This window comes from Sorex fumeus, unplaced genomic scaffold (assembly GCF_029834395.1).
Source record: "Sorex fumeus unplaced genomic scaffold, SorFum_2.1 ptg000177l, whole genome shotgun sequence".
Lineage (NCBI taxonomy): Eukaryota > Metazoa > Chordata > Mammalia > Eulipotyphla > Soricidae > Sorex > Sorex fumeus.
This window is the reverse complement of record NW_026606234.1, coordinates 1,567,968-1,594,705: the sequence shown is the minus strand read 5'-3', so window position 1 is coordinate 1,594,705 and position 26,738 is coordinate 1,567,968. Positions and strand designations below refer to the sequence as shown.

General features: G+C 59.7%; 2 protein-coding genes across 4 annotated transcripts in view; one reads left to right on the top strand and one right to left on the bottom strand.

Moving 5' to 3' along the window:
* Window positions 1-26,738, bottom strand: part of PKP2 (plakophilin 2) — a 219,915-nt gene that overhangs the window by 130,079 nt on the left and 63,098 nt on the right. The window lies entirely within an intron of this gene.
* Window positions 1-26,738, top strand: part of FGD4 (FYVE, RhoGEF and PH domain containing 4) — an 83,353-nt gene that overhangs the window by 46,175 nt on the left and 10,440 nt on the right. For 2 of the 3 annotated variants that reach the window (XM_056107782.1, XM_056107783.1), the window contains exons 2-11: window positions 8,105-8,257; window positions 10,309-10,474; window positions 12,406-12,893; window positions 13,086-13,135; window positions 23,137-23,226; window positions 24,137-24,282; window positions 24,634-24,790; window positions 25,384-25,522; window positions 26,296-26,354; window positions 26,474-26,620. In XM_056107782.1, the coding sequence (XP_055963757.1) occupies window positions 8,105-8,257; window positions 10,309-10,474; window positions 12,406-12,893; window positions 13,086-13,135; window positions 23,137-23,226; window positions 24,137-24,282; window positions 24,634-24,790; window positions 25,384-25,522; window positions 26,296-26,354; window positions 26,474-26,620 (1,595 nt within the window). Of the gene's footprint in view, window positions 1-8,104; window positions 8,258-10,308; window positions 10,475-12,405; window positions 12,894-13,085; window positions 13,136-17,240; window positions 17,343-23,136; window positions 23,227-24,136; window positions 24,283-24,633; window positions 24,791-25,383; window positions 25,523-26,295; window positions 26,355-26,473; window positions 26,621-26,738 lie in introns of those variants that run through there. The other variant, XM_056107784.1, reaches the window with a different exon arrangement.

The following is a 26,738-nucleotide window of genomic DNA, read 5'->3' as shown; positions in this document are numbered from 1 at the left end:
GCTGATGTTGATGCTGATACTGATGCTGACAATGATGCTGATGTTGATACTGACGTTGATGATGCTGATGTTGATGCTGATGCTGATACTAATGTTGATGCTGATGTTGATGCTGACACTGATGCTGATGCTAACATTGATGCTGAAGCTGACGTTGATGCTAATGTTGATGCTGACGCTGACGTTGATGCTGATGCTAACATTGATGCTGACGTTGATGCTGATGCTGATGATGCTGGTGTTGATGTTGATGCTAACATTGATGCTGATGTTGCAGATGCAGATGCAAAGGCACGTTCTGCTGTTGGCATCCTCCTGTGGGCATGCAGTGCTGTGGAAAGGCTGTGGGGGAATAGGAAGGCTACTGCCATCCTGGGTGAATGAAAGAGCCTCCCTTTCTTAGGGGCTAGCAGAGACCCACACACCATCGAGAGGACTAGCGCCGAACTTGCCTGCCACCTGGCTTGCCTTTGCAGCTCCCTTTTACACTCTGTCCTCAGCTCAGGAATGGTGGCCGAGCTGGCCGCTACGTTGTCTGTATGACTTTGCTGGGGGGGGGGGGGGGGGCTTGTGCCAGGGTCTGTTTCTTCTCTCTGAGTGTTGCCAGCGAAGCAGAGCCCCAGAGACACGGCACTGACCCCACCCTTGTCACGGTGCTAACATTTCCATGGAGGCCCTTGGAGGTTACAGTCCCTCAGGCCTCACATGCCCTCAGACACTGCGCATGTCAGACCATGCTCCACGGTGTCCCTCACGTAAATAAGCGTCAGAACTTCCATCTTCTGGCCCCGGTCTTACCAGTCCTCCCTGCTTTCTCCTCAAATGCACTTTTTGGCAAAACAACCAGTGCACTGGGGAGGACCAGGCGGGCCAGGAGCTGTGCAGGAATGTCCGTGGCAGCAGCTCAGAGAGAGGCTGGGAGCGTCGGAAAAGTAGTCCGGGAAGGGGATGGGGGTGTGAGCAGTGTGGAGATTAGGGGGCAGCACTGCTGCAGGGATGCGAGTGTTTGGGTGTGAGGGGACAGAGCTGCTCCAGGCCGCTGGCCACCTTGCTGCAGACAGTGGCCTCACCAGGCCCTGTGACAAGGGGCCTGCAGACAATGTGGATGAGTGGACACGGTTGGGCAGGGCAGGGGGGCAGGCAGTCCGGCGGCCTGGATAACTCATACAGCAGATGACACGGAGTAGGGAGTAGTCGAAGCATCGCTGAGCGCTCGGGACAAAGCCAGCCTCTGCCCTTCTCATTCTTTCCCGTCAATTTTTATTTCAATGGTTATAAAGTCAGCACAAGACAGGGATGCTCTTATGTCACAGTCTGCCTGTCACGGCTGAGTCCCGCCCTGAGTGGTCACAGTCCTCTCCCTTGGGCCTGGGGACAGCTTAGGAGCCCCTGAACATCTCTGGGCTGAGCACTGAGCCACCGAGCAGGTTGGAGAGAGACTCTGGAGCCGCCCCGAGCCTCACAGGAAGTGAGGAGAGGAGACCCCCGAGCAGCCCAGGCTGGGGGCACTTCCCCGTGCGGCTCTGCCCTCGGCGGGCTCTGCCAGCAGCATGTGTACAGGGGCTGCACACAGGGCAGCGGCGACAGGGACACATGGTGACCTACGGGGCTCAAAGATGACATGGTGGGGGCAGTGTTGCCGTTGCCCGTGGCCGAGCTTGGCTACCGCTGTGGGGGGCCAAGCTCTTCTGCTCCTGCTCTGCCGGGTGCTCTGTGCGCTGACTGGGAGCGGGGCCTGGGCCCTGTGTGGCCACCCTCTGCTCTGCGAGCTGCTGGCCTGTGGCAGGGTGGCAGCTTTGGGGGCACTGCGTCAGGGCACTGGTGTCCCCTGAAGTCTCTGGGGCTGCAGAGAGGGGCTGGGCTCCCTCGGGGGCAGGGGGCTCTGGTTCACGCCCCTTGTCTGCAGGCAGGCTCCACCTGGCCCTCCCAGACTGACCCCACTTTCCTTTCTACTTTGTCTTTTTGGCAGGGAGTCTTTCCGGGAGTGCCCATGGGCTGATGACCCCAGCCTCACGGCACCACCTCCTCTTGGACAGCCCTGCTGGGTGTGCCCAGCCTATATCGGGCTGCTGGGTGCTCCCGGGCCTGTATCAGGGTGCTGGGTGCTCCCAGGCCTGTATCGGGGTGCTGGGTGCTCCCAGGCCTGTATCGGGGTGCTGGGTGCTCCCAGGCCTGTATTGGGGTGCTGGGTGCTCCCAAGCCTGTATCGGGGTGCTGGGTGCTCTCAGGCCTGTATCAGGGTGCTGTGTGCTCCCAGAGCTGTATCGGGGTGCTGGGTGCTCCTAGGCCTGTATCGGGGTGCTGAGTGCCCCAGACCTGTATGAGGATGCTGGGTGCTCCCAAGCCTGTATCAGGGTGCTGGGTGCTCCCAGGTCTGTATCGGGGTGCTGGGTGTCCTAGGCCTGTATCGGGGTGCTGAGTGCCCCAGACCTGTATGAGGATGCTGGGTGCTCCCAAGCCTGTATCAGGGTGCTGGGTGCTCCCAGGCCTGTATCGGGGTGCTGGGTGTCCCACGCTTATTCAGGGTGCTGGGTCTCTGTGGTGCTGGGGATCAAATTAGTCCTTTCCCCTGCTTGCTCCACAGACCCCAGTTTCCTTTTTAAGTGTCCGGTAATTTGTGAGTTCAAGCTGCTAACCCAGAACCACGAGCTTTTGGCTTATTGGCCCACGGAGCATGGGTGGTTGGGGGCAGAGTTGAGCTAAAAATACCCGTGGGGTCACAAACCGGAGCAGGCCACAGGCCCGCTGGGTCCCACGGCCCCCGCCCACACCCCGTGAGAGCCATGACTTCCACTCTGCAGTGACCTGAGGCCCCAGGCAGACACCCCTTGGCTGGGTTCATGGAGCTGGCCCTGGATGGCCCTCAGGAAGGTGGGAGCACAGTCTGGCCAGCCCTCGGGAAGGTGGGAGCACAGCCAGGGGCAGCCCTCGGGAGGGTGGGAGCACGGCCAGGCAGGTCCCGGCATTGTGGAGGTGGGCTCTGGCTGCTGTGGGCCGTGGGGTGCCTGGGGGATGAGTTCCCTTTGAGTGGGGAGGATGGGGAGGGCAGGGGGCCGCCTCACAGTCAGAAACCAGAGGTGCATGGGGTCAGCTGGTTTGGAGGGTGCCCCCCCCAGGATCGGGGGGCTGGGGCTCCCCTGGGAGCGGCTGTGGCGCAGGGCCTGGGTGGGTGCTGACCAGGAGTAGGATGAAGTCCTGTGCAGGGTGCCTGGCAGCAGCCCACCGTGCCGCCCCCCAAGGCCACCCTGGGAGCTGCATCCCCTCTGCATGCTGGGCCGCGTCTGTGGCTCTCTGCCCTCTCAGGGCTGTCCTGGGCGGCCGTTTGGCCTTGGGCTCCCCCACACAACCAGCCGCTGGTCTCGCGCTGGGAAGGGGCAGTGTAGTTGGCCCTGGCACGACCCCTCTAGTGACCCCCTAATCCAGGCCCCTTGGAAGGGGACTCTGGGGTCAGTGTGTCATGTGCCCGGCTCCAATGAGGGGTTGGGTCACTGGGACGTGAGGGCGGGGTATTAGCCGCCAGAGAGGGGGCACTGTGCACACGGGTGATTCCAGGAGCGGGGCTCTCTTGGGCCTTGATAGTCATGGTTGTTGGGGTCCCCTAAGCACGGGGGTCTCTCAGGCTGTGATAATCGTGGTTGTTGGGGTCCCCAGGAGTGGGGGTCTCTCGGGCTGTGATAGTCATGGTTGTTGGGATCCCCTGAGCACAGAGGTCTCTCGGGCTGTGATAGTTGTAGTATTGGGGCCCCTTCGGTGGTGAGCTCAGGACTGTGTTCGGTGTGTCCAGCCCACTGTGACCATTGCTCACTCTACCCGCAGCCGTCTCCGGAGTGGACAGGGCCGCCCTGGGGGCCCCGATGTGCGGGTGGAGCGAGGGGTTCTGAGAGGCCCTGGCTGCCCCAGGGACCCCGCCGTGGAGGTGTCAGCATGTGACCTGACTGTCCTCCGCACCCAGAAGTGGGCGGTTGGTGCCAGGGGAGCATGGACAGGCGGCCTGGGTCCTCTGCAGCCTGGCCATGTGGGTGGCTGCACCAAGGGGAACCGGTTTTTCTCGCCAGGGTGCCCCGTGGCACCTGGGTACAGGCCCAGCTGGGAAGGAGCTGGTTGGTGGCCCTGGTTTCTGCCCACTGGCTGTGACAGGCGTGGGGTGGCAGGACGCCTGTTGTTAGCAAGTCTCAGACACTTGGAGGACCCTGTGGAAGGCCAGAGCAGGAGGCCCCGCGCCCAGTAAGTGCCCTGCGCCCCCTCTGCCCGTCCCTGCTGCTGACCAAGGAGGCCTAGGTCTTGGGCAGGGGAGGGGTGGGCTGCATTTTCTCTCGGAGTCCTGGGGCCAGAATCGGCCGCTGGGGGACTCGGGTGGGGGATCTGGGGACAGTGGAGCCCTCCCCCCCCCCCCCGTATCCTTCCCTGCAGCCTGGTTCCTGCTTTTCCCGACTTCCTGGCGGCCCGGACTGGGGCACAGGTCACCCTAACCAAGAGGGTGGTCATGGGTGCCCAGTGTCCCCAGAGCTCGGACCTCAGAGGGAGGCACCCAGGAGAGCAACCTCATGTGCGCCCTCCCCTCCCCAACTCCCTCCCCTCCCCCTCATCCCCTCTCCCCTGCCTCTGCTCTGGGGTACCTGCTTTTGCTGAATCTCAGCTTGCTCCGGCCCTGATGGGACCCCCAGAGCCTGGAACACTTGTCACCTGCGCCAGGGCTGTGACCCCAGCATGTTTCCTCATCCCCGCAGGGCCTGCTGGGGGTGGAGGTGCCATGGTCAGTGCTGGGGGACATCTGTCCGGGGACAGGCATGTTTCAAATGTCCGGGCTGTGGGCGTGACAGGTCGTACGGCTGCGCATGTGTGTGGTGACCCTGCGTGCCAGTCACAGACCGAGACAGTGGTGCCCCTGGGGCCTCAGAGAACCTTCTGGAGGTCACCTGGAGGGCTCCACCTGTGGCTCACCAACAGGTGCTGGGCCCTAGCGGGGAGGCGCCTAGTGCCCCCTAGGGATGGGGGTGGGGGGTGCTACCAGGCCCGAGTCTGGGGGCCCGAGCGGAAGCCTGGGGTGTCCTGCGTTTCTGAGGGTCCGTCCCGCCTCAGGGCCACAAAGGCTGTGGAGTGAGTGTGCGGTTGCAGGGCGTGGGGGCGCCCCCGAGAGCAGAGCTGTGTATGGGAGGGGCTGGGAGTGTCTCTGGTGTTCCTTCCCTGGTCGAAGCACGCGCCGGGCAGGTCAGGACTGGCCCGCAGGTGCCCTGCTGAGCTCAGGCAGGCAGGAGGTCAGGCCGAGGTGTCAGCTCGGGCTGGGCGCCAAAGGAAAGACCCTCCACACATACATGTTGGGTGGCCTGACCAGGGGCAATGTGGTGGCCTAGGCAACCCTCCAGGGGACAAGTGTCACCGTCCACAGCTCCGACTGCTGTTTGCAGGTGCTGGCACGGGACTGCGTGGGACTAGGGGTGTGCACAGCCCACGGGCGGGGCGGACACTGTGACTCTCACCTGTCCCAAGGGGAGGGGCCCAAGGCAGCCCAGGGTGGAGCCGGTCCTGTGCTGATGGGCGTTTCCTGAGCCTTTCCTGGGCATTTCCTGAGCCTTTCCCGAACATTTCCCAAGATTTCCTGAGCATTTCCAAGCCTTTCCTGAGCTTTTCCTGGGCATTTCCTGAGTGTTTCCTGAGCCTTTCCCAAGTGTTTCTTGACCTTTTCCCAAACATTTCCTGAGCTTTTCCTGAGCCTTTCCCAAGTGTTTCCTGAGCATTTCCTAAGCGTTTCCCAAGCGTTTCCTGAGTGTTTTCTGAGTAGGCGCCACATCAGAACCCGATCTGGGTTTCAGCTCCCCACTAATGCTGTTGGCACCCAAGTAAGAACCGGCCCCAAATGTGAGCAGCGCAAGTGGATGGCAGACAAGAGTTCTGCGTTTGACGGGCGGTGGACGCTGTGAGCAGAGAAGCTCCGTCACACTGGCCCGCCAGGGGCTTCCTCTCCCGCAGCCAGCCCCTTCCTGCCAGGCAGTGAGACGGACCTCTGGCTCTGCGCCTGCGTCCTTCAAGGCGTCCTCTGCAGCCGCATGTCCCTGTCCGCTGGGCGCTGCTCGAGTCCAGAGCCTGGCTTGACGCTGATTCCACAATGGGGGCCCAGTGCCAGGGGTGCTGGTGTGGGTTTGGGGGTTCCTGCCAGCGTAGGGTCACCCCACTCCGGCAGCCTGGAGACCTAACAGGGTGTGCCTGCCCTTTAGTGCACACAAGGCCGATTCCCCATCCCCCCACGGCTGCTGTGAGTGCTGGGGGCAGCTGCAGCCCCGCGGGCACAGGCGTGTCCTTCCCGGCCCACAGTGGCCACAGCTTCCCGCTGTTGCTGCCTCTCCTGCATCCCGCAGGTTCTGCGGAACAGACTTGGAGCCCCTGGCCGCTGGCTGGGGGTGTAGGGGAGTCACAGAACCGGCGGCAGCCTCTTGTGGGTTTCCTGAGAAGGTGACAGGGTCACCCAGACACAGCTGGAGTTCCTACATGGTTCCCCAGCGCCCCCTAGGACTCCCTGATGTGGGCACTGCCCCCTGCCCCCCATGCCTGGGGCTGAGGGTCTTTCTCCAGGCAGCCCAGAGCTCACCTTCCCCTGGTATTGCTTGGGCTTATCTTGTTTAATAAAGCCTTAAATAGAACATTTAAGGCTTTTTAGCTCTGCTGCTTGTTGTTGATGATATTTGGTTGAGCTAAAATGGAAACTACTTCCTTTTTTAAAAAGCAATTAAATCACTGCTTGATACATAGTTACAAAGCTGTTCAGACCGGTTCCCAGCACCCCTCCCTTCACCAGTACACGTGTCCCAGCACAGATGCCCCAGTTTCCTCCCACCACAGCCCCCTCCCCCAAGTCTGCCTCTACAGACTTCTCTCTCTTTCCTTTTGGGCATTATGGTTTGCAATACAGGTGCTGAAAGGTTATCGTGTATATCCTTTACGGTTTCCTTTAACAGTGTTTTTGGATTTGTTTTTAGTTTGGGGGCCATATGCGGTGATGGTCAGGGATTACTCCTGGCTCTGTTCTCAGAGAATCACTCCTGGTGGGCTTGGGACACCATAGAGGGAGTTGGGGATTGGGCTGGGCCAGGTACATGCAAGGCACCTCCCCACTGTACTCTGGCCCCAGTGGAAACTGTTTATTAGCAAGTGTTGTTTCCTCAAACAACAGGCAGACTTACTGAGTGATGGTGAGTTACCTCCTGCACAGACTCTGGCTCCACCAGTGGAAAAACAGTGGCTGGGCCTCCTCTGAGCAGCAGGAGAGGGAAGGCTCCGGGCGGGCCGAGGAAGCACTGGCTGCGCATTCTCGGGGCTGTCCACGGTGGCCAGCATTGGCTCAGTGGAGCGTGCGTACCGACATGTGAGACTCTGGGCTCCATCCCCAGCGACACCCGGAGAAATTGGAGCTGAAACTCTGACACGCAGCGGTGGCTGTGTCAGATGCCACCCTCAGTGTCGGCCTCGTGCCAGGGCGGCTCGTGACGGACTCGCAGGGGGCCGAGTGGGATATGACAGTGACATCCTCTGGGAAGTGGGTCTGACCTGCGTGTGTGTGTGTGTGTGTGTGTGTGTGTGTGTGTGTGAGAGAGAGAGAGAGAGAGACAGACAGACAGACAGACAGACAGACAGAGACAGAGACAGAGAGACAGACACACAGACAGGCAGGCAGGCAGGCTGACAGAGACAGGAAGACAGAGTGCATATGTTGGTGTGTGTAAAGGGGGCTGGGAGGTGAGCAAGCTTGACAGGGGTGCACTCACATATGTGGATGCATGTACCTGTGCTCACACAGTCCTGCATGTGTGCACAGGTGTAGACACTGCCTCTGTGCACGCTTGTGCGTGTGCAGTGCCTGTGTGCACTTGTCCCGGCTTCCTTGTCCGTGCGTGCGTGCGTGCGTGTGTGTGTGTGTGTGTGTGTGTATGTGTGTAACCGTGTTTCGAGCCTCAAGGCACCACCTTCCCATCAGGATGCTCGACCCCGCCCCACCCAGTCCGGAGCACGTTCCCTGCAGCTGCCGCTGCCGCTGCCGCTGCCTGTGTGGGGCTGGGAGACCCGGGACTGGCCACGTCATGCCCTGCCACTCACCCCCTTCTCTGCTCTGCAGGCAGCAGCTCGTGTCCACAGCTCACTATCGAAGCCCCGTGCCTGAGAGGCGGCGTCTCTGCTCTTGTTGAACGGAATGCAGCGAGGCAGCAGGCTCAGAGGCTAAATGGAAACCCACCAGCCAGACTCCCCGCGGCGAGCCCGAAGCCACAAGGTACAGGGACGTGGGCGGGATACCTGCACATTCCCAGGAAGACCCGCAGAAGTGAGAAGTGCGTGTGCTCACCCACGAGGGACAGAGGGGTCCTGTTGGGGCTAGGGGCCTGCCTCCATCAGCAGAGCCTCAAATCCCTGCTCTGCCGCCACACAGTGGGCCGTGAGGTTGTTCTCTCCAAACTCTGGGCCTCCAGCCCAGTCCCAGCTCGGGCATTCTTGGCACCCCAGACTCAGGGAAAGTCCATTTCTGTCCCCTCTGTCTTGCGTTTCCTTGTGGCTCCACCTTGTTCCTGCCAAGAAAGTGTTGGAGGGAAGCTTGGGGCTCCACCTCATTCCTGCATGGTCAGGGTTTTGGAAGAAAAAGAAGGCAGTGTGCGATGGAATCTTCCAGATAGAAGGGATGCTTCCTTCCCTTCCCACTGAAGGCGTGGTGGTGTATGGGCCAGCCACGTCACTGAGATTCGCACAAACTACCACGAGCTTCTGCTGTTCGCCCCGATGTGTGTCCTGCCTCTGACATGGGCAGGAATGTGAGCAGAGAAGCCCGCGAGGGTGATTTAAGCATTTTTATTTATAAACACAAGATTCCGTCTTTGCTTATTACAACTGAACTGGCAAAGGCCCTCAGGAAGTGTGTTTGTTTGTTAAAAACACACACACAATTTGATGCCGTTACCCAGATCCAAAAGGTTGGGGCCTCATTATTTTAAAGCCTGTTTCAAAGAAGAGAATTAGCCTGATGTCACTGTGCCCAAGGTTGAATGGGACGAGCTGTGACAGCGGCACCTACCCAGGCCGCCTGCATGGGTGAGCTGAAGCTCTCGGGAGGGAGCGCAGCAAGTACAGCACCATGCACGGGGGCCACAGAGATCCCTGCAAGCTCCGTGCATGTGAAGCTCGGTAGATCCTCATGTGCCCTTTGTGTGAGACTTAGTAGATCCCCATGTGCCCTGTGTATGAGTCTCAGTAGATCCCCATGTGCCCTTGTGTGTATGTCTCAGGAGATCCTGTGTGTATCTCAGGAGATCCCCGTGTGCCCCATGTGAGGCTCAGTAGATCCCTCTGTGCTACCTGTGAGTCTTAGTAGATCCCTGTGTGCTCCTCGTGAGTCTCAATAGATCCCTGTGTGAGTCTCAGTAGATCCCCGTGTGAGTCTTAGTAGATCCCTGTGTGAGTCTCAGTAGATCCCCGTGTGCCCTGTGTGTATGTCTCAGGAGATCCTGTGTGTATCTCAGGAGATCTCCGTGTGCCCCATGTGAGGCTCAGTAGATCCCTCTGTGCTCCCTGTGAGTCTTAGTAGATCCCTGTGTGCTCCTCGTGGGTCTCAATAGATCCCTGTGTGAGTCTCAGTAGGTCCCCGTGTGAGTCTTAGTAGATCCCTGTGTGAGTCTCAGTAGATCCCCGTGTGCCCTGTGTGTATGTCTCAGGAGATCCTGTGTGTATCTCAGGAGATCCCCGTGTGCCCCGTGTTGCGGGTCACACAGCCCCACTGGACCCACACTGCCCTCGTGTCTGCAGCAACCCCCAGTTCTTGCCCACAGCCCGGGGAGTGCCGTGCAGCCAGGCTTGCTGGGAAACTGCTGAGAGCTCGCTTCCCGGGCTAGGTCTGTGGCAGGTGGGAGGAGCAGAGTCTGGGTTCCGGCACAGGTCCACCCAGGGGCCTGGTGGTGCCTGGGCCCCTCCCTTGGCACCATGCAGGGATCCGAGGGCCTGTGAGACATCTGGCGTGCTTGGCCACGCTGTGTCCTTGCCGTGCTGTGGGGAGGGTGCTGACTCTCACTGTTCTGCTGGAGTGGCGGGCAGTGTCTCCCCATTTTGTCTTGTGTGGCGGGATGGCCCTAGGCGGAGAGGCGGGGTCCTGGGTCTCTGATCTCCTCCGCCCGTAACCAGGCCCTGTGACGAGCCGTGTGCGTCCTACAGGCATGTTCCCACCAGACCGGAGCAAAGGTCCCTGGCCATGCCCTGGGTCAGGCTCCTCCCAAGGTGCCAGTGCAGGGCCGGGGAGCCCGTGTGGCACCACCCTGAGCCCGCATCCTTCTTCTTGGGCAGTGCCTCCAAAGCCTTTGCACCTGCAGAGTCCCCACCGAGCCCTGCGCACAGCTCCGCCCAGAGCCACGCCCGGCATGGAGCATCTGCGGCCCGGCCCCACCACCCGCGTGCCGCAGGACAAGCCCAGCAAGGTGTCGGATCTCATCAGCCACTTCGAGGGCGGCAGGTACGAGGGCCGGTAGGGGGCATGGAGGCTCGGAGACCTGGCGGGCAGAGACGCACTGGCCAGCTGGTGCTGTTAGGGGCACGATCGGCCACCACTGCTCCCCGTGCTCGCCCTCCAGGCCCTGTGTTGGCAGCCACGTGGTGTCCGTGGGCATTGGAGTGGCGACTGTCTGAGTGGCAGCAGGCGTCCGTTGATGTCTGTGGTCTCTTGGTCTCTTCCATCCACACTCGGGTGCTGGTGTCTCCACGAGCTCACTTGCTCAACTCCCGTTTCCGGGCGTCCTCAGGGAGAGTGGCTGCACAACCTGGTCTGTGTCCATGTTCCTGAGTCTATGTCTACTCTTCCTGGGCCTGTCTTTGTACTTAATCTTTGTCACTCCTCCTGGGTCTATGTCCACTCTCCCTGGTCTTTCCACTCTCCCTGGTCTGTGTCCACTGTCTGTGGGTCTGTGTCCACTCTCCCTGGTCTGTGTCCATTCTCCCTGTTCTGTGTCCATTCTCCCTGGTCTGTCCATTCTCCCTGGTCTGTGTCCACTCTCCCTGGTCTGTTCATTCTCCCTGGTCTGTGTCTACTCTCCCTGGTCTGTCCACTCTCTCTGGTCTGTGTCCACTGTCTGAGGGACTGTGTCCACTCTTCCTGGTCTGTCCATTCTCCCTGGTCTGTGTCCACTCTCCCTGGTCTGTGCACTCTCCCTGGTCTGTCTCTCTCCCTGGTCTGTGTCCACTCCCCCTGGTCTGTCCACTCCCCCTGATTCTATGCCTGCACTCCCTTGCGTCCTCGAGTCCCTCTCTCTTGGCTGATCCTGCACTGCCCCAAGTGAACTGTCCAGACTGGACTTTGCTTCTCCCGCCATGTGGTGCCTCCTCTCGTGCTGTTCCGACCCCGGTCGGTACTGCGCCCGCCACCTGGTGCCAGGTGCTCCGGAGGGCAGAGCCACAGTGGGAGAGGCTGACTGGGGCTGGCACTCAGCGAAGATGTGTGTCCCCAAACCGGAGGAGCGAGTTCCAGGGGCAACCCCCAGTTCCACCCCCCGACGTGATTCCTGGGACATCGGCATCTCCTGAGGGCTAACCCAGGGAACGTTCGCACTGTCCCCTCCACCGCGATGGTGCTCCTGGCCCCGCCGTGGGCTCCGTGTTCTTCTCTGAGCTTGCTGGGTTCAGCAGTGTCACTGGTGTGCCGTGTGCTTGTGTGGCAGGACTGTGCCGTGGTCTCGACAGAAGAGGAGACAGGATCCCCCTGTCCCCCACCCCCCTGCTGCTTTTCTGCTCAGCGACCCTCAGTTGTTTTGTCTTGAAATTTCTGTCACTCATTACATACCGTTCCCCCCTCCCCCCGCTAAAGGTCTTGCTATCATCTGTTCCCAGGGGGCTGTGTGACCAGATCTCAGGCCCAGCACTGGGAGGACCCTCTTGCCCCTGCCAGATCCCGGGAACCCCACCCAAGGCCAAGTGTCTCCAGGAAGGGCATGGGGAAACTCGAGGGGCTGCTGCCCCCAACACACATGCCACTGGCCACTTGGGAGGGCACAGCCAGAGCTGCCCCTGGCCAGGCTATGGAGAACCAGTGTTGGCCCAGCAGGTGCTCCCACAGGGGTTCCGGTAGCCAAGTCCATCTCAAGATGGTCCTCCTCACTGCCAGTGTCGTCCCATTTGGGGTTTCTTGCCAGCTCGCCCACAACCACAGGACATGTGCAGGCCCTCACAGGGAGGCTCGGGGTCCCGGGCAGGTCTGCGTGGCCCCGACCAGGCCTCCAGCACAGGGCAGGGGCCCTGCTGGGCTGTCCATGCATCCCCGTGCCCCGCATCCTCCACCCCCCACCGGACCCCATGGCCCCCCAGTGTCCCCTCATGGCCCCCTGCACCTTCCGGGCCCCAGAGCGCCCCTTACGCCCCCACGCCTCCACACGCCTCCTGTGTTGTCTCTTTCAGCTCATTGTCGAGTTACAGTGACGTGAGGAAGGACTCGGCGGTGACGCTCAGCTCCCCCAGGACTCCGGGTCGGCGGGGGGTTGTAGCACCCCCCCACAGGCCCCCCGTCCAGTTCCCGCCTCCTAAGCAGGGATGTGATGTGGAGCCCGTGGGGGCAGCACAGACTTGCTTGGCCAATGGGGTGATGGCGGCGCCTGGCCCCGTGCAGTGGGAGGCGCAGAGGACTGTCCTGCCAAGCCCCGCGGGGCCGGGCCAGGGGGCTGAAGCCTTGGCCCGGAGGAACTTGATGAACGGAGAGAGGGGAGAGATGGCAGCCAGTCCCGTGTCCCCCAAGACCCAGGAGGACACCGGTGCTGCCCGTGGAGACCCATGGCTGCCCCCAGAGAAGGAGGCCTGTGCGGAGCCCCAGACAGGGGGACCCCAAGGGGACACCGGGGAGAGCCCAGTGCAGCCAAACAAGCAGGACCAGCAGAACCAGCAGAACCAGCCCGACCAGCTAGACCAGCAGAACCAGCCTGACCCGTTAGACCAGCAGGACCAACAGCAGCAGCAGCAGCAGCAGCAGCAGCAGCAGCAGCAGCAGCAGCATCTAGAACCCCAGGACCAGCAGAACCAGCAGGACCAGCAGAACCAGCCCGACCAGCTGGACCAGCAGAACCAGCAGGACCAGCAGAACCAGCAGGACCAGCAGGAGCAGCCCCACCAGTGTGAGCAGCCCCCGGAGCTGAAGGTATACAGGAGGCCCCTCAGAGAGTTCAGAGAGGGTCCGAGGCATCGCTGGAGGGGTCCTGCTGTGTGGGTCTCCTCCCCAGCACCCCAGGCAGCGGGGAGCCTGTGTGCTCCAGAGCACATGCTGTGGTCCAGGGCATCTCAGGGCTGGGCGGCAGCTGGTGCAGAAGCCCCTGCCTGCAGCCTGTGCGGGGAGACCCCAGCACCAGCAGATCCAGTTGGAGGAACTGCCCAGAAAGTGTGAGCAAGGCCCCGGTCCAGGGCCAGGCCCGGGCAGGAAGTCATATGTAGGAAACGCCACTGAGGGTGCCAGCCCCCGCACTGGGCAGGTCCTGGGAGGAAGTTTGTGGCTGGACCCGCTCAGCACATTTCTGCTGCTTGCAGGATCTAAGCCCCTAGAGCCAGGGCCGAGCGAGCCAGGCCCGGGAGGAATCCCAGAAGCTCTTGGCTCTCCACATCAGGCCCGGGAATGCGAGTGGCTGGGTTCTCAGGGCATGCGGAGTCACTGTTGTAAAGGCAGAATACGTGCCCGCCATGTTTCCCTGGAGCAGAAAACCACCCCGTCTCTGAAGACGGGAACTCTCCATGGTTGAATCTCCCTCGTCATTTAAATAGAAATCTATGTGGGAGACCTGAGAATTGGGAATTGTGACAGTTTGGGGGACATGGGTAAATGCCATCCAATTCCTAAATCTGTTTAATATTTTCTTACAATGCCACAGTTGACATTAATCTGAATGGAAAATCAAAAGGACATAATAGAGCAGAAAAGGATAGATGGTTGAATGGCGGATGGTAGATGGGTGGGTGTGTGGGTGGATGGATGGGTGGGTGGATGAATGGGTTGGTGGATGGGTGGGTGGGTGGGTAGGTGAACGGATGGGCGGGTGGATGGATGGATGAGTGAATGAGTGAGTGGAGGAAGGATGGATGGATGGATGAGTGAGTGAGTGAGTCAGTGAGTGGAGGAAGGATGGATGGGCGTGGGTGGATGAGTGGGTGGGTGGATGTTTGAATGGTGGATGGATGAATGGGTGGGTGGGTGGACGGGTGGGTGGATGAGTGGGAGGTGCTTGGGGGATGAATGGAGGAGTGGTGGATGGATGGTGGGTAGATGGATGAATGGGTGAATGGATGGGTGGATAGATAGGTGGGTGGGTGGGAGAGTGAGTGGTGATGGATGGACGGATGCATTTGGAGCTGGAAGTGAAATCGCCCGACCCTGCAGTTCTCGCTGTGCCTGACAAACTTCCCTCTGGCTGGCTCAGGCCCGTGTCCTGTAGTCAGTGAATCTGCCTTTAAGGCTGAGCCCTCACAGGCAGGGAAAGTGCCGAGGAGGAAGTGGGTGGTGAGAGTGAATCATGCTTGGCAACCGCTGTGAAACAGCAACAGGACACTGCCCAGCGCCCGTCCTCCGGCACCACGAGGTGGGTGCCGGGGGCTCCGCCAGGGTTGGCCAGCAAAAGAGAAAGTCAGAAGCGGGAACCGGGACTGGCTGCGCCCGTGACCGTTGGGATGTGGCCTTCCTCAGACACTGGTCAGCCAGTAAGAGCCTCCCCGCCCCCAACCCCCGGGAAGTGGAGGGCTACTGGGAGGGCCAGTGTGTGGAGCCGCCCCAGGTCGCCAGGCTGTGGGATGGCCGTGGCACAGGGCCGGCCTGGGCTCGCCGGGTCCTTGTGTGTCCCTGGCTCACGCTGAGTGGCACATTGGAGAGGGCCGGGCCTGCCACATCCTTCCTTTGCCCTGCCGGGGTCGCAGGGAGAGGACGGGGGCCCGGAGGAGGCAGGCCGTCCCCTCCACAGCGCTGAGCTGGCGAACCTGGCGGTGCAGCAGGTGGAGACGTGAGCTCTGCACCTTAGAAGCAGGAGGAAGCCCTGAACTAGAGAAGCCAGGGGCTGGAGAGAGCACTGGCCGGGGCTGCAGGGACCCAGCACCTGGCACCTGGCATGGCCCCGATGGTCCCCTGAGTACTGCCTGGGAAGCCGCACACAGAAACGAACAAACGGAAGAAAGAGACAAAGGGGAGGTCCACGATTACGGCATCTCGAGCCGGGGGCAGCGAAATGGGAGTTGCTCTGCGTGAGCCGTGAACCAGCATGACCTTGGGCCATGGCGAGACTGGATGTGATGGCGCTTGGTTGCAGTGGCCGGCGTGGTGATGGTCAGTTGGTCGCAGTGGCCGGCGTGGTGACGGTCAGTTGGTCACAATGGCTGGCGTGGTGATGGTCATGTGGCAGCAGTGGTCAGCGTGGTGATGGTAAGTTGGCCCCAGTGACCAGTGATGATGGTCAGTTGACCCCAGTGGCTGACGTGGCAATGTCAGTTGGTCGCAGTGACTGTTGTGTTGACGGTCAGTTGGTGAAATGGAAATCAGCTCTTTCAGAAGGTGGGGACAGGCCCAGGTCTGCACAGGAGAGAGGGGACAGGGAGAGGCATGCAGAGGAGAGTGGGGGAGGGTGTGCAGAGGAGAGAGAGGAAAGACAGGGAGGGGTGTGCAGAGCAGGGGGTTGAAGGCTGTGCACAGGAAGGGCTGGGGGCCCACACGGGACCCTGCACGGCCACAGCATCTGTCTGGTGACTCGGGTTACCACAGGGGCTTTGCCTGGCCGAGACTGGACTAATGTCCAGCACCTGCGACCCCATCAGAGCCGAGGCCCCAAGAGAGCCATAGCCTGTCTCAGTGTGCAGCTTTGTGGAGCAGCTTCTGTGGCACTGGCAGCTGTGGTGGGCGCTCACTGGCAATGCCGTGCCCAGGCTTCCCAGTCTGGCCATTCCCTCTGACCTTCCTCTGCACATCGAGTGCCGCCACACAGACGGGCAGCTTTCCAGAACTCGGTTTACCCATGACCCGTCTCTACCATCAGTGGTGCCAGCTCCGATAATGATCAGAACCTCAGTAATGGCGATTTCCTCAATAAAACAGATTTAGTTTCACCAAAAGTAGAGGAATTAAATCCTGAAGTGAAGGCATCCACAAAATCATTGTTTCTGGAATTTCATATTTCATCCCTCTGTGATTCCCAGGCACCTCTTGCTTCCAGGCATGGAGGCTCGTGGCTGTGGCAGGTGCCACGCACCTGTGCTCAGGGTGTCGATCTGGGTGGAGACAGGGCTCCGTCTGTCCTCCCTTGCCCCACGCAGGGCACAGGGCCTGCCCAGGGTCCACTTGTACTCAGTCGCGCAGCGTGATCTGGGAGGGGTACTGTGGCGCTGACCCCGACTGCCCGAACCTTTTCCCCGAAGCCTTGGATCTTCCGCTGTTCACTTCCGGAAAACAAGGCCAGGGGCTGAGATCTTGATGAACTTGAGCCTGTGAGCCCCAAACCCAGAGCACCCACCAAAGAGGAACCTGCGGCAGTCCCAGGAGGAAGGGCCTGTGGAGGCGGCAGTGGCTGTGGCCTGCAGCGGGGCCTGAGGGGGCGTGGCCACCGGGACTGAGCAGCTCCGGAGGGGAACCGAGAGGTGGTGGTGGGGGGGGTTGGCCCTGGGGCACTCTGGGGCAGGGGGGCGGGCAGGAGGCAGCTGTGTGCTACAGTGAGGTCAGGGTGTGAGCTGGGGGTTGGCCGGCAGGGGGGTCCTGTCCGCAGCAAGGGAGGGGTTATATGGGGGCAGCGGAGGTGGTTCTGCAGAGGACTGAGGCCCAGGACACGCAGGAATGAATTCTGATCTTCAAGGACCGCCACCACGTGCGGGAGCCGTGTCCTCCTTAACAAGGGAGCCATCGCCTGTGGCTGGGGAAACGCTCTGACTTAGGGGCTGGGGGGTCCCGCATGCGGCCGACCTCCCCGCCCATCCCCTGCACCATATCTGGTCCCCTGAGCGCCACCGAAGAGACTTTAAAAAGCCAGCAACCCTCGATCCTGTCTGTGAGGTGTTCAGAGGGCCCCTAGCAGTGTCACCGCCCAGTGTAGGCCCCGCGTCCGTCGTGGGTGCAGCAAGAGTCCAGCAGGGAGGGGACGATGCCGCCTGAGGTGACGCGTCCTGATAGCTTTGTGATGGTGGTTTAAATTGTTCCGGGAGCACGTGGCCTTCCTGGCACCTGGGAGAGGACATTCCAGCTGCCACCGTGGCCCCTGAGAGGGCAGAGCCCCAGCGGGAGACGGCCCAGGCAGACAGCTTCTGGGAGAAGTGAGAGCGGCCGAGTGTTGAACTTGCTTGTCCCACGAGACCTGGTGACTGTGGCCCACGCGGCTCCTCGGAGCACCATGGTAAGAGCCTCTAGCTCATGTCTCGGGGAGTCCTGCCCCAGCATGGAGCCGTGCGTCCGCCCGAGAGGCCAGCGTGCAGGTCGGTGGCTGAGGGCCTGTCTCGGGAGCTCGCTCAGCTCCTCCCGGGGCCCTTAGCGCCTGTGTCAGCCCATGTCAGGTGGCGCCCGGGACAGGGCGCTTTGGGTCCCTGCCTCACGCTTGTCCCCTCCCTCCCATCGCATCCACGACCAGTCCTGGCTCCACCCCTCTGGGCGGTGGACAGCCAGTGGGCAGGGGGCAGGGGAGAAGAATGACCCCCTGCTGTGTTCCCCGGGTGCTGCTGGTGTGGGGGTGGCCAGTCCTGGTCATGATCACATGTGGCGGATCGGCTTTATGGCCACTTCGGCTCTGCACGCAGCACCTGTCAGGTGACAGTGTTGACAGCTCATTGGGGCTGTCTGAGCTGTGGGCATGCGGCTGGCGACTGGCACCTCACCTGTGTGAGGCCTGGGGCCCGCCCCCAGCACCCTGAGGAGAGAGAAGGGGGCCAGCAGGGAGCTTCCTGAGTCCTGCTCGTTCGTCCCACTGACGTTCCCGGGACTGAGTGGCCTGGCGCCCGTGTTGGGCAGGAAGCGCTTAGTATGTGGGGTGGACGAGTAAGAAACGGTTCCCTGTGAACATCCTGCTGCCGGCTGCTGCTGCACTGCCCCAGGGACTTGACACTCCGCAGACTTGGCAAGTCACCTGGCCTCTGTGAGCTTCAGGTAGTGGGTGAGCGTGATTGTGTAAGTGTGAATGTGGTATGTGATGGTGAGTGTGTGTGCGAGTATGTGATTGTGTAAATGTGAATGTGTGTAGTGTGAGAATGTGTGACTGTGTGTGAATTGTGAGAGTGAATGTGTGAGTGTGACTGTGTTAATGTATGAGCGTGTGGTGCTGTGTGTGTGAATGTGTGAGAGTGGCTGTGTATGAATGTGTGAGAGTGGCTGGGTGTGAATATGTGAGATTGTGGCTGTGCATGAATGTGTGAGAGTGTGGCTGTGTGTGAACGTGTGAGAGTGGTTGTGTGTGCAAATGTATGTAGCTGTGAATGTGTGAGAGTGTGGCTGTATGTGTGAGGGTGTGACTGTGTATGAATGTGAGAGTGACTGTCTGTGAATGTGTGAGAGTGTGGCTGTGCCTAAATGTGTAAGTGTGTTGGTGGCACCTGTTCTACAGAGTTGTAGGATTGATGAGTTTATAGAAGTGAGTGTAGGAGAGCTGGGCACACCCCCACCCTGTGAGGGAGTCGACATGCTGCTGTTGGGTCACCCTCCAGCAGTGCCCATGGAGCCTGCGGAGCTTTGAAGTACGAGTGGCTGATCTAGTGACTCAGAGCTCACTTTTGTTAACTGTGGTGGTGTAGCCTGGCCAGGAGCCCTGTTCCAGAAGGCCATTTGTGGGGCAGTGGGGCCATTGGAAGGAACTGCTGGGTTGTGTGCCTGACCAAGTGCCCACTGTGCATTCCAAGCGGCCAAGGCCTGACCCACAGCAGGCAGAAGCTTGTTTCTGCTCAAACTTGTCCTCAGACCTGGTGGGCTGTGGTGGTGGGTGTGTGGGCATGAATCTGCCACAGGGTCTGTGTCACAGATGCTGGGTGACTGAGGGATATGTGAGCATGACTCTGTCATGGAGGTTGTGGTGACTGGGACATGTGAGAACAACTGTCACAGGTGCTGTGCTGAGGGGTGTGGGGCACAGCTCTGTCATGGGTGCTATGGTGACTGAGGGGTGTGTGAGCATGACTCCTTCTCAGGCACTGTACGGACTGAGGGGTATGTAGGCACGACTGTCACAGTGCTGTGATTACTAAGGGCCTTGTGGACACGACTGTTGCAGGCACTGTGGTGGCTGAGGGGTGTGTAGGCACGACTCTGTCATGGGTGCTGTACTAACTGAAGGGTGTGTGGACACGACTCTTACAGCACTGTGGTGACTGAGGGGTATGTGGACATGTCTCTGTCATGGGTGATGACTGAGGGGTGTGTGGAGACAACTGTCATAGTACTGTGGTGGCTGAGGGGTTTGCGGACAGACTCTCATAGTGCCATGATATCTAAGGGCCACGTGGGCACGACTGTTGCAGCCTCTGTGGTGACTGAGGGGTGTGTGGACACGACTCTGTCATAGTGCTATGATGACTAAGGAGTATGTGGACACGACTGTCACAGTGCTATAATGACTAACAGCCATGTGGGCACTACTGTCACAGGTGCTGTGGTGACAGGGGCATGTGGACACAACTCTGTTATAGCTCTGTGGTGACTTAGGAGTGTGTGGACATGACTCTGTTACAGCTCTGTGGTGACTGAGGGGTATGTAGGCACAACTCTGTCACGGTTGCTGTACTGAGGGGTGTGTGGACACAACTCTGTCACAGCTCTGTGGTGACTGAGGGGCATGTGGACATGACATTGTGTAGTGCTGTGGTGACTGAGGGGTGTGTGGGAATAATTCTGTCATGGTGCTATGATGATGACTAAGGAGTATGTGGACACAACTCTATAACAGTGCTATGATGACTAACAGCCATGTGGGCACGACTGTCACAGGTGCTGTGGTGACAGGGGCATGTGGACACAACTATACTATAGCTCTGTGGTGACTGAGGGGTGTGTAGGCATGACTGTCGTGGCTGCTGTAATAACTGAGGGGTGTGTGGACATGACTCTGTCAGTGCTGGGGTGACTGAGGGGTTGTGAGCATGACTCTCTCATAGTGCTATGATGACTTCGGGCTCTGTGGGCATGACTCTATCACAGTGCTCTGGTGACTGAGGGCTGTGTAGGCACAACTCTCTCACAGCTCTGTGGTGACTGAAGGGTGTGTAGGCATGACTCTGTCACGGGTGCTGTACTAACTGAAGGGTGTGTGGACACGACTCTGTTACAGCACTGTGGTGACTGAGGAGTATATGGGGACGACTCTGTCACAGCTCTGTGGTGACTGAGGGGTGTGTAGGGATGACTCCGTCATGGGTGCTGTACTAACTAATGGGTGTGTAGACATGACTCTGTTACAGCTCTGTGGTGACTGAGGGGTGTGTGAGCATGACACTGTCAGGAGCGCTGTACTGAGAGATGTATGGGTATAATAACTCTGTTGCGGGTGCTCTGGGCTATTGGAAGGTGCTCGCCAGAGCCAGGATCTGAGGGAATGTGCGTCATGATATTTGCCCATGGCCAGTCATGCCTGCCGGGCCCCACCTGTGTGCTGGAGATCAGGGAAGACACCCGGATATGTGAGTCTGTGTTGGACTTTCTGCAGTGGAACAGGTGGAGGCAGAAATGGATCCCCCCAGACAAAGCTCCTCAGAAAGACTCCATCTGCTCATCAGTGTCAGGGTCCGGGTGCCGGTAGCCAGAGCATGGCGTGTGTTTGTCGGCCATCTGGAACCCGCACAGAAAGGCCAGTGTCTGTCTCTGTGAACCCAGATGGGCCCAGAGCTGACATGCAACATGCCTAGAGGATGCTTGGAGGAGAGATTCGTGACCTGTCAGCTCAGAACAGCCCTAGGGCTGAAAATGGTGGGAGGGGGCCCTGGGGGCAAGGGAGCAGCACTCACCGGATATGTCAGATCAGCCGAAAACCTTGGGGAACCTCAGGGTTCGATGCCCGCATGTCCCCCCTTTCACTGAGGGGGGACGTCACTCAGGTGGGTGAATGTTCAGTCCTTTGGGATTCTGGGTTAGAACCAACAGGCTCTTAACACCATGCACAAAATTCAGGTCAAAATGACTTAGAGACCTCAGCATCAGACCCGAATCCATAAGGAACATCAAAGAAAATATAGGCAAAACCCTCCACAGTATTGAAGCTAAAGGCATCATCAAAGATGAAACGACACTGACCAAGCAAGTGGAAGCAGAGATAAACAAATGGGACTACATTAAACTAAGAAGCTTCTGCACCTCAAAGGAAACAGTGACCACAATACAAAGACAGTGTACAGAATGGGAAAGGATATTCACCCAATGCCCTTCTGATAAGAGGTTAATATCAAAGGCATACAAAGCACTGGTTGAACTCTACAAGAAAAAAATCATCCAATCCCATCAAAAAATGGGGAGAAGAAATGAAAAGAAACTTCCTCACAGAAGAAATTTGAGTGGCCATAGGCACATGAAAAAAATGCTCTTCATCATTAATCATCAGAGAGATGCAGATCAAAACAACAATGAGACATCATCTCACACCACAGAGACTGGCACACATCCAAAAGAACAAAAGCAACAAGTGTTGGTGTGGATGTGGGGAGAAAGGGACTCTCCTTCATTGTTGGTGGGAATGCCAACTGTTCCAGCCTTTTTGGAAAACAATATGGACATTCCTCAAAAACTAGAAATAGAACTCCCATATGACCCAGCAATAGCACTTCTGGGAACATACCCTGAGGGCCCAAAAGTACACAGCAGAAACACCATCTGCACGCCTATGTTCGTTGCAGCACCGTTCACCATAGCCAGAATCTGGAAACAACCTGAGTGCCCAAGAACAGACAAATGGACAAAGAAATTATGGCACATTTACACAATGGAACACTACAAAGCTGTTAGGATAAATGAAGTCATGAAATTTGCATATAAGTGGATGGACATGGAGAGCGTCATGCTGAGTGAAATGGCTTGGAAGGAGAGGGACAGATATAGAATGCGTTTGTTTGTGGGATATGAATATATATACATGAAGACTAATATCGAAGGCCAGGGAAAACAAGGGCTATAAGTACTAGTCAGTGGTTGGAATCTACCACCAGTGTGTGTGGGGCGGAGCGTAGGTAAGATAGAGAAGGGACCAGTATGACAATCGGTCATGGTCACAGTCCATGGTCACAGTCCTCCCGTTGTTCATCGATTTGCTCAAGCGGGCCCAGTAACGTCTCCATTGGAGACTTTGTTGTTACTGTGTCTGGCATATCGAATACTCTTGGTAGCTTGCCGGGCTCTCCGAGAGGGGTGGAGGAATCGAACTCGGGTCGGCCATGTTGGGTGCGTGCAAGGCAAACGCCCTACCGCTGTGCTATTGCTCCAAACGCCCTACCGCTGTGCTGCAAATCACAATGATTCAGTTAAAAATTCTTGAGGGGAAAGAAGAGCCAGCAGGACTTTGCGCTCTGTGAGTGGGGGAGAGGCAGTGCAGTTCATGGTACACGAGAAGGTGACAAACGCCCAGCAGAGTCAGTGTGGCATGAGTTGCCTCTTCCCTGCAGCCTCCATCCCTCCAGTCTGTGCTGGAGCCTCACGGCAGAGCCTCAGCACATGGGGCATTGTGAGGGAGCGGGTGGGGAGGGTCAGTACCTGCTGAGAAACCGTCCTGGTTAGGTTTGGGGCTGGAGCCGTAACGTGGCAAGCAGCGTGCTTGCTCTGCACACGGCCGACCCAGGTTCTGTCTCCGGCACCCCACGCGGTTTCCGAGCAGGAGTGATCCAGGGGCACAGAGCCGGGAGCAAGCCCTGAGCACAGCCAGGTGTGGCCCAAATGCCTTCCCTCCAAGTAAATGTTTAGGTTTGATATTTGTGACATGGAGGCGGGTGGCGGCAGGTGGGTGCTGGGACAAGAGGGTGTCCTGTGGGCTGTGCTGGTGGCACACTGGCCCAGTTTTGGGGGCAGCCTGAGGGCCGCAAGGGGTGAGGATAGCTCCGCACGGCTCTCACTGCTGTCCTTCAGGACTGAGAAACGAGCGCAGACGGTCTTGGTCCGACCATGGGCTGAGCTGTCGGTTGCCTGAGAAGCAGCCCCATGCTCTACTTCCCCACATGTGGATACTCTGCTTTCAGGAGACGAATGAGCAAAAGCTTCACAAGATAGCCACCGAGCTTCTGCTCACGGAGAGAGCTTACGTCAGCCGACTCAACCTCCTGGACCAGGTAATGCTTCTTCCCCTTTCCGCTGTTTGTGGCGCTGAGTAACTGGGGCACAGGTGGACCGGGCAGTCTGGGGTCCCTCCTTGGTTGGAAAAGCAGCGTCGCATGTCCCAAACCCTGTCTGGAGACCAGAAGGGTGATGAACTTCACCCCAGAGCCGCCTCTGCGCCTCTGACTGGCACAGGTCAGCCCTCGGCCAGGCCCTCCGAAGGATTCACCCCCGTCTCCAGGCACCCGGCTCTCCGGGGCCTTGAGGGTCGCACGAGGGCCTTCATCCTACCCACCATGGAAGGCAAGAGGCATGCGGGCAGCGTGGTCCCTGCCCTGTTACGGGTGGGAAAAGCAAGAGTTGGTCAGGTGGCTTGGTGGGGCCTCCTGCTGCCCTGTGAGGTACTTGGCAGGGAAGCTGCTTCTCGCTGGAGAAACGTGGGTTCAAGTGTTGGTGAGAAGAGCTCTTCAGCACACACCACCATAGCAGGGCCAGGCGAGCGGGGTGCCCAGCGGGCTCAGGCTCTGACACCCTGAGGAGCTGCAGAGAAACCCCAGTGGGGGCCCTCTGGGGGCACTGTGCGGGCATTCTGGCTCGAGTTCTGGACTTGGAATGCAGAAGCTCACTTGCTCTCACTCTCTTGGGGCGCGTGGGTGTCAGGTGTCTCCCTGCAGACTGTTTCCCTTGCCCGGGTGTCTTGCTTGGTGTTTCATTGCAGACTGTTTCCCTTGTCTGGGTGTTTCCCTGAGACTGTTCCCCTTGCTCAGCTGTTTCCCTACAGGCTGTTCCCCTTCGTTGGCTGTTTCCCTGAGACTGTTCCTCTTGCTCGACTGTTTCCCTGCAGACTGTTCCCCTTGCTCAGGTGTTTCCCTGCAGACTGTACCCCTTGCTCAGTTTTCACTGCAGACTGTTCCTCTTGTTTAGGTGTTTTACTGCAGACTGTTGGATGAAGCGAACCGAGGCTCGTTTCCCGTCGAGGTGGTGAATAAAATCTTCTCTAATATTTCGTCCATCAATGCCTTCCACAGTAAATTCCTCCTTCCTGAACTGGAGAAACGGATGCAGGAGTGGTAAGGTTCCGGCAGGGCTGGGACGTGCACCAGAGGCCCACGGGCCCTGCTTCTTGGGCCATCCCAGCGCCGCACCAGTGTTGCGGGGCTGAACGCTGTCAGGGAAAAGGCACAGGTCTCTCTCTGGAGGGAGGAGACACAAACTGAGTGATCCGGAGCCTCAAGGTTCCAGCTGGGCCCCAGGATCTGGCTCAAAGGGCCGCAGAGTATGTGGCTGCCTGGAGTACCAGCCTGCGTGGCCACGCCCACGCTCCAGGGAGGGAGGGCGCTGGGGAAGTGGCCCGTGCGTCTCGAGTCTGGCAACACTCTTTCTAGAAGAATCTCAGCGGCGTGTTTCTGCACTGACTCCAGGGAGACCACCCCGAGAATCGGTGACATCCTGCAGAAGCTGGCGCCTTTCCTGAAGATGTACGGGGAGTACGTGAAGGGCTTCGACCACGCCACGGAGCTGGTCAAGAGCACGATGGAGCGCAGCCCCCAGTTCAAGGCGGTGGTGGACGACATCCAGGTACTGTGGGCGGCCAGGGTGGGGCGGCCCTGCTTCCTTCCTGGGGAGACTCTGCAGTGATGCTCCCCATTTTCTCTTCTCATCCCCGAGAGTGTCCCCAAATCTAGATCATGCAGGTGACTATGGCCACAGTGATTTCTGCTCGACTCCCACAACAGTGCTCACACTGGGCCGGGGGCATGCTATGGGCCTTGGGGTGCTGCCCTGCGTGTCCCTGGCCTTCACTGGGTCCCCGGAACCCCACCTCCTCCCTCACACCACCCAGCTCCGACTGAGAGTCGAGAGAGGCCCAGGGGCCATCCGCCTGGAGCTCCGGCAGTCAGGGATCACCCTCTGCTATGGTTCGAGCCCTGCGAACCTCTTCTCGGGGGCCTCTGCTGCTCCGTGTTCGCACTCTCGCCTGCCATGGGACTGGGGGCCACAGCCGCCATTGCTGGGCCAGGCCAGGTGCTGGCGACACGCAGTACCAGCGTGCTAGCCCGTTGCCTGTGTCCCGGCCTCGTCTGCGTGCTCTCCTAGGTGCTTCCTGTCCGCTCGCGGCCAGGGCCGGCTGCCCTGGGCTGAACCTCCCGTGTGCCCCTTTCTCGCCGCAGAGCCAGAAGGTGTGTGGGAGCCTGAGTCTGCAGCACCACATGCTGGAACCCGTGCAGCGCGTGCCCCGCTACGAGCTGCTCCTGAAGGACTACCTGCGCAAGCTGCCCCCCGACGCCCCCGACTGGGCCGACGCCAAGAGTGAGCCCCCCATGCCTGCCCGAATCCGGACAGTCCTCCCTTCTCCCTCTCCTAGTGCCCGAACCCCAGACAGTCCTCCCTGCACCCTCACCCAGTGCCTGGACCCCTCTGGCGGTTCCTCCAGCCCCTGCACCCTGCACTTGTGCCTGGGGGGAGGGGCCACCCCCGCCCTGGCCAGGCCTCTCTTGCCGTGTTGCCTTCTCGCCATGCCCTCTGCCTGTCCCTGGCCCAGCGCCAGCCTGCCGCAGCCTGGCATCCGGAGGCTCCTTTGGTGGCCCACACTGACCTGGCACGGTCCCCTGGAGGTGACTGTGCCTGGCCGGTCACTTGCCTGCAAACTCTCAGACCTGACTGCCGATGTATGTCAGGCCAGAGTTCAGACCCAGTGGTAGATGTGACCCACGAGGTCAGGCCTTAGCCAGAGCACCCCTCTCCTGTCCCCAGCCTGCAGAGCAGACGCCCGCCCTTGGTTCTGGGGGGGATTTCTTGTTGTGATGGGGAGGGGAGCTCCCAGCCGTATGTGTGGAGCCCCTCACGGCCCAGGGACCCTGGAGCCCGGCCTGTTGGTGACATCTGATGGGGGACAACTCTCCCTTCCCACGGCTATGCACAGGCGCTTCCCAAGGTGCCGGTTTGAAGGGATCCGGCCTCTGCTCTCCAGTCTGCTGCCCGGCCCTGTGGCTGGACACTGTTCTCCGCTGCCCAGCTCTGTAGGGTGGACACTGTTCTCCGCTCTCTGCAGCGTGACACTGTTCCCCGCTCTCTCCCCTCAGAGTCGCTGGAGATCATCTCCACGGCAGCCAGCCACTCCAACAGTGCCATCCGGAAGATGGTGAGTCCTGGCCCGGGCCGGCCTGTCCGCATGGGGGTCCCCCGCCCCCAGCACGATGCTCCTCCCAGGGCCCGCCCCCGGGGAGGCCTGTCCCCAGCCGCTGTGCCCTGCCTCCCCAGGAGAAGCTGAAGAAGCTGATGGAGGTGTACGAGATGCTGGGTGAGGAGGAGGACATCGTGAACCCCAGCAACGAGCTCATCAAGGAGGGGCAGATCCTCAAGCTGGCGGCGAGGAACACGTCCGCTCAGGAGCGCCACCTCTTCCTGGTGAGTGTGCGGGCCGCGCTCGGCCACCCCGCGGTCCTGTCCTCACCCTCCACAGGGACTGGCCTGCGGAGCGTGTGCCCGCGTGGGTGCCCGTGTCGACATGTCTGTTCATGCATGT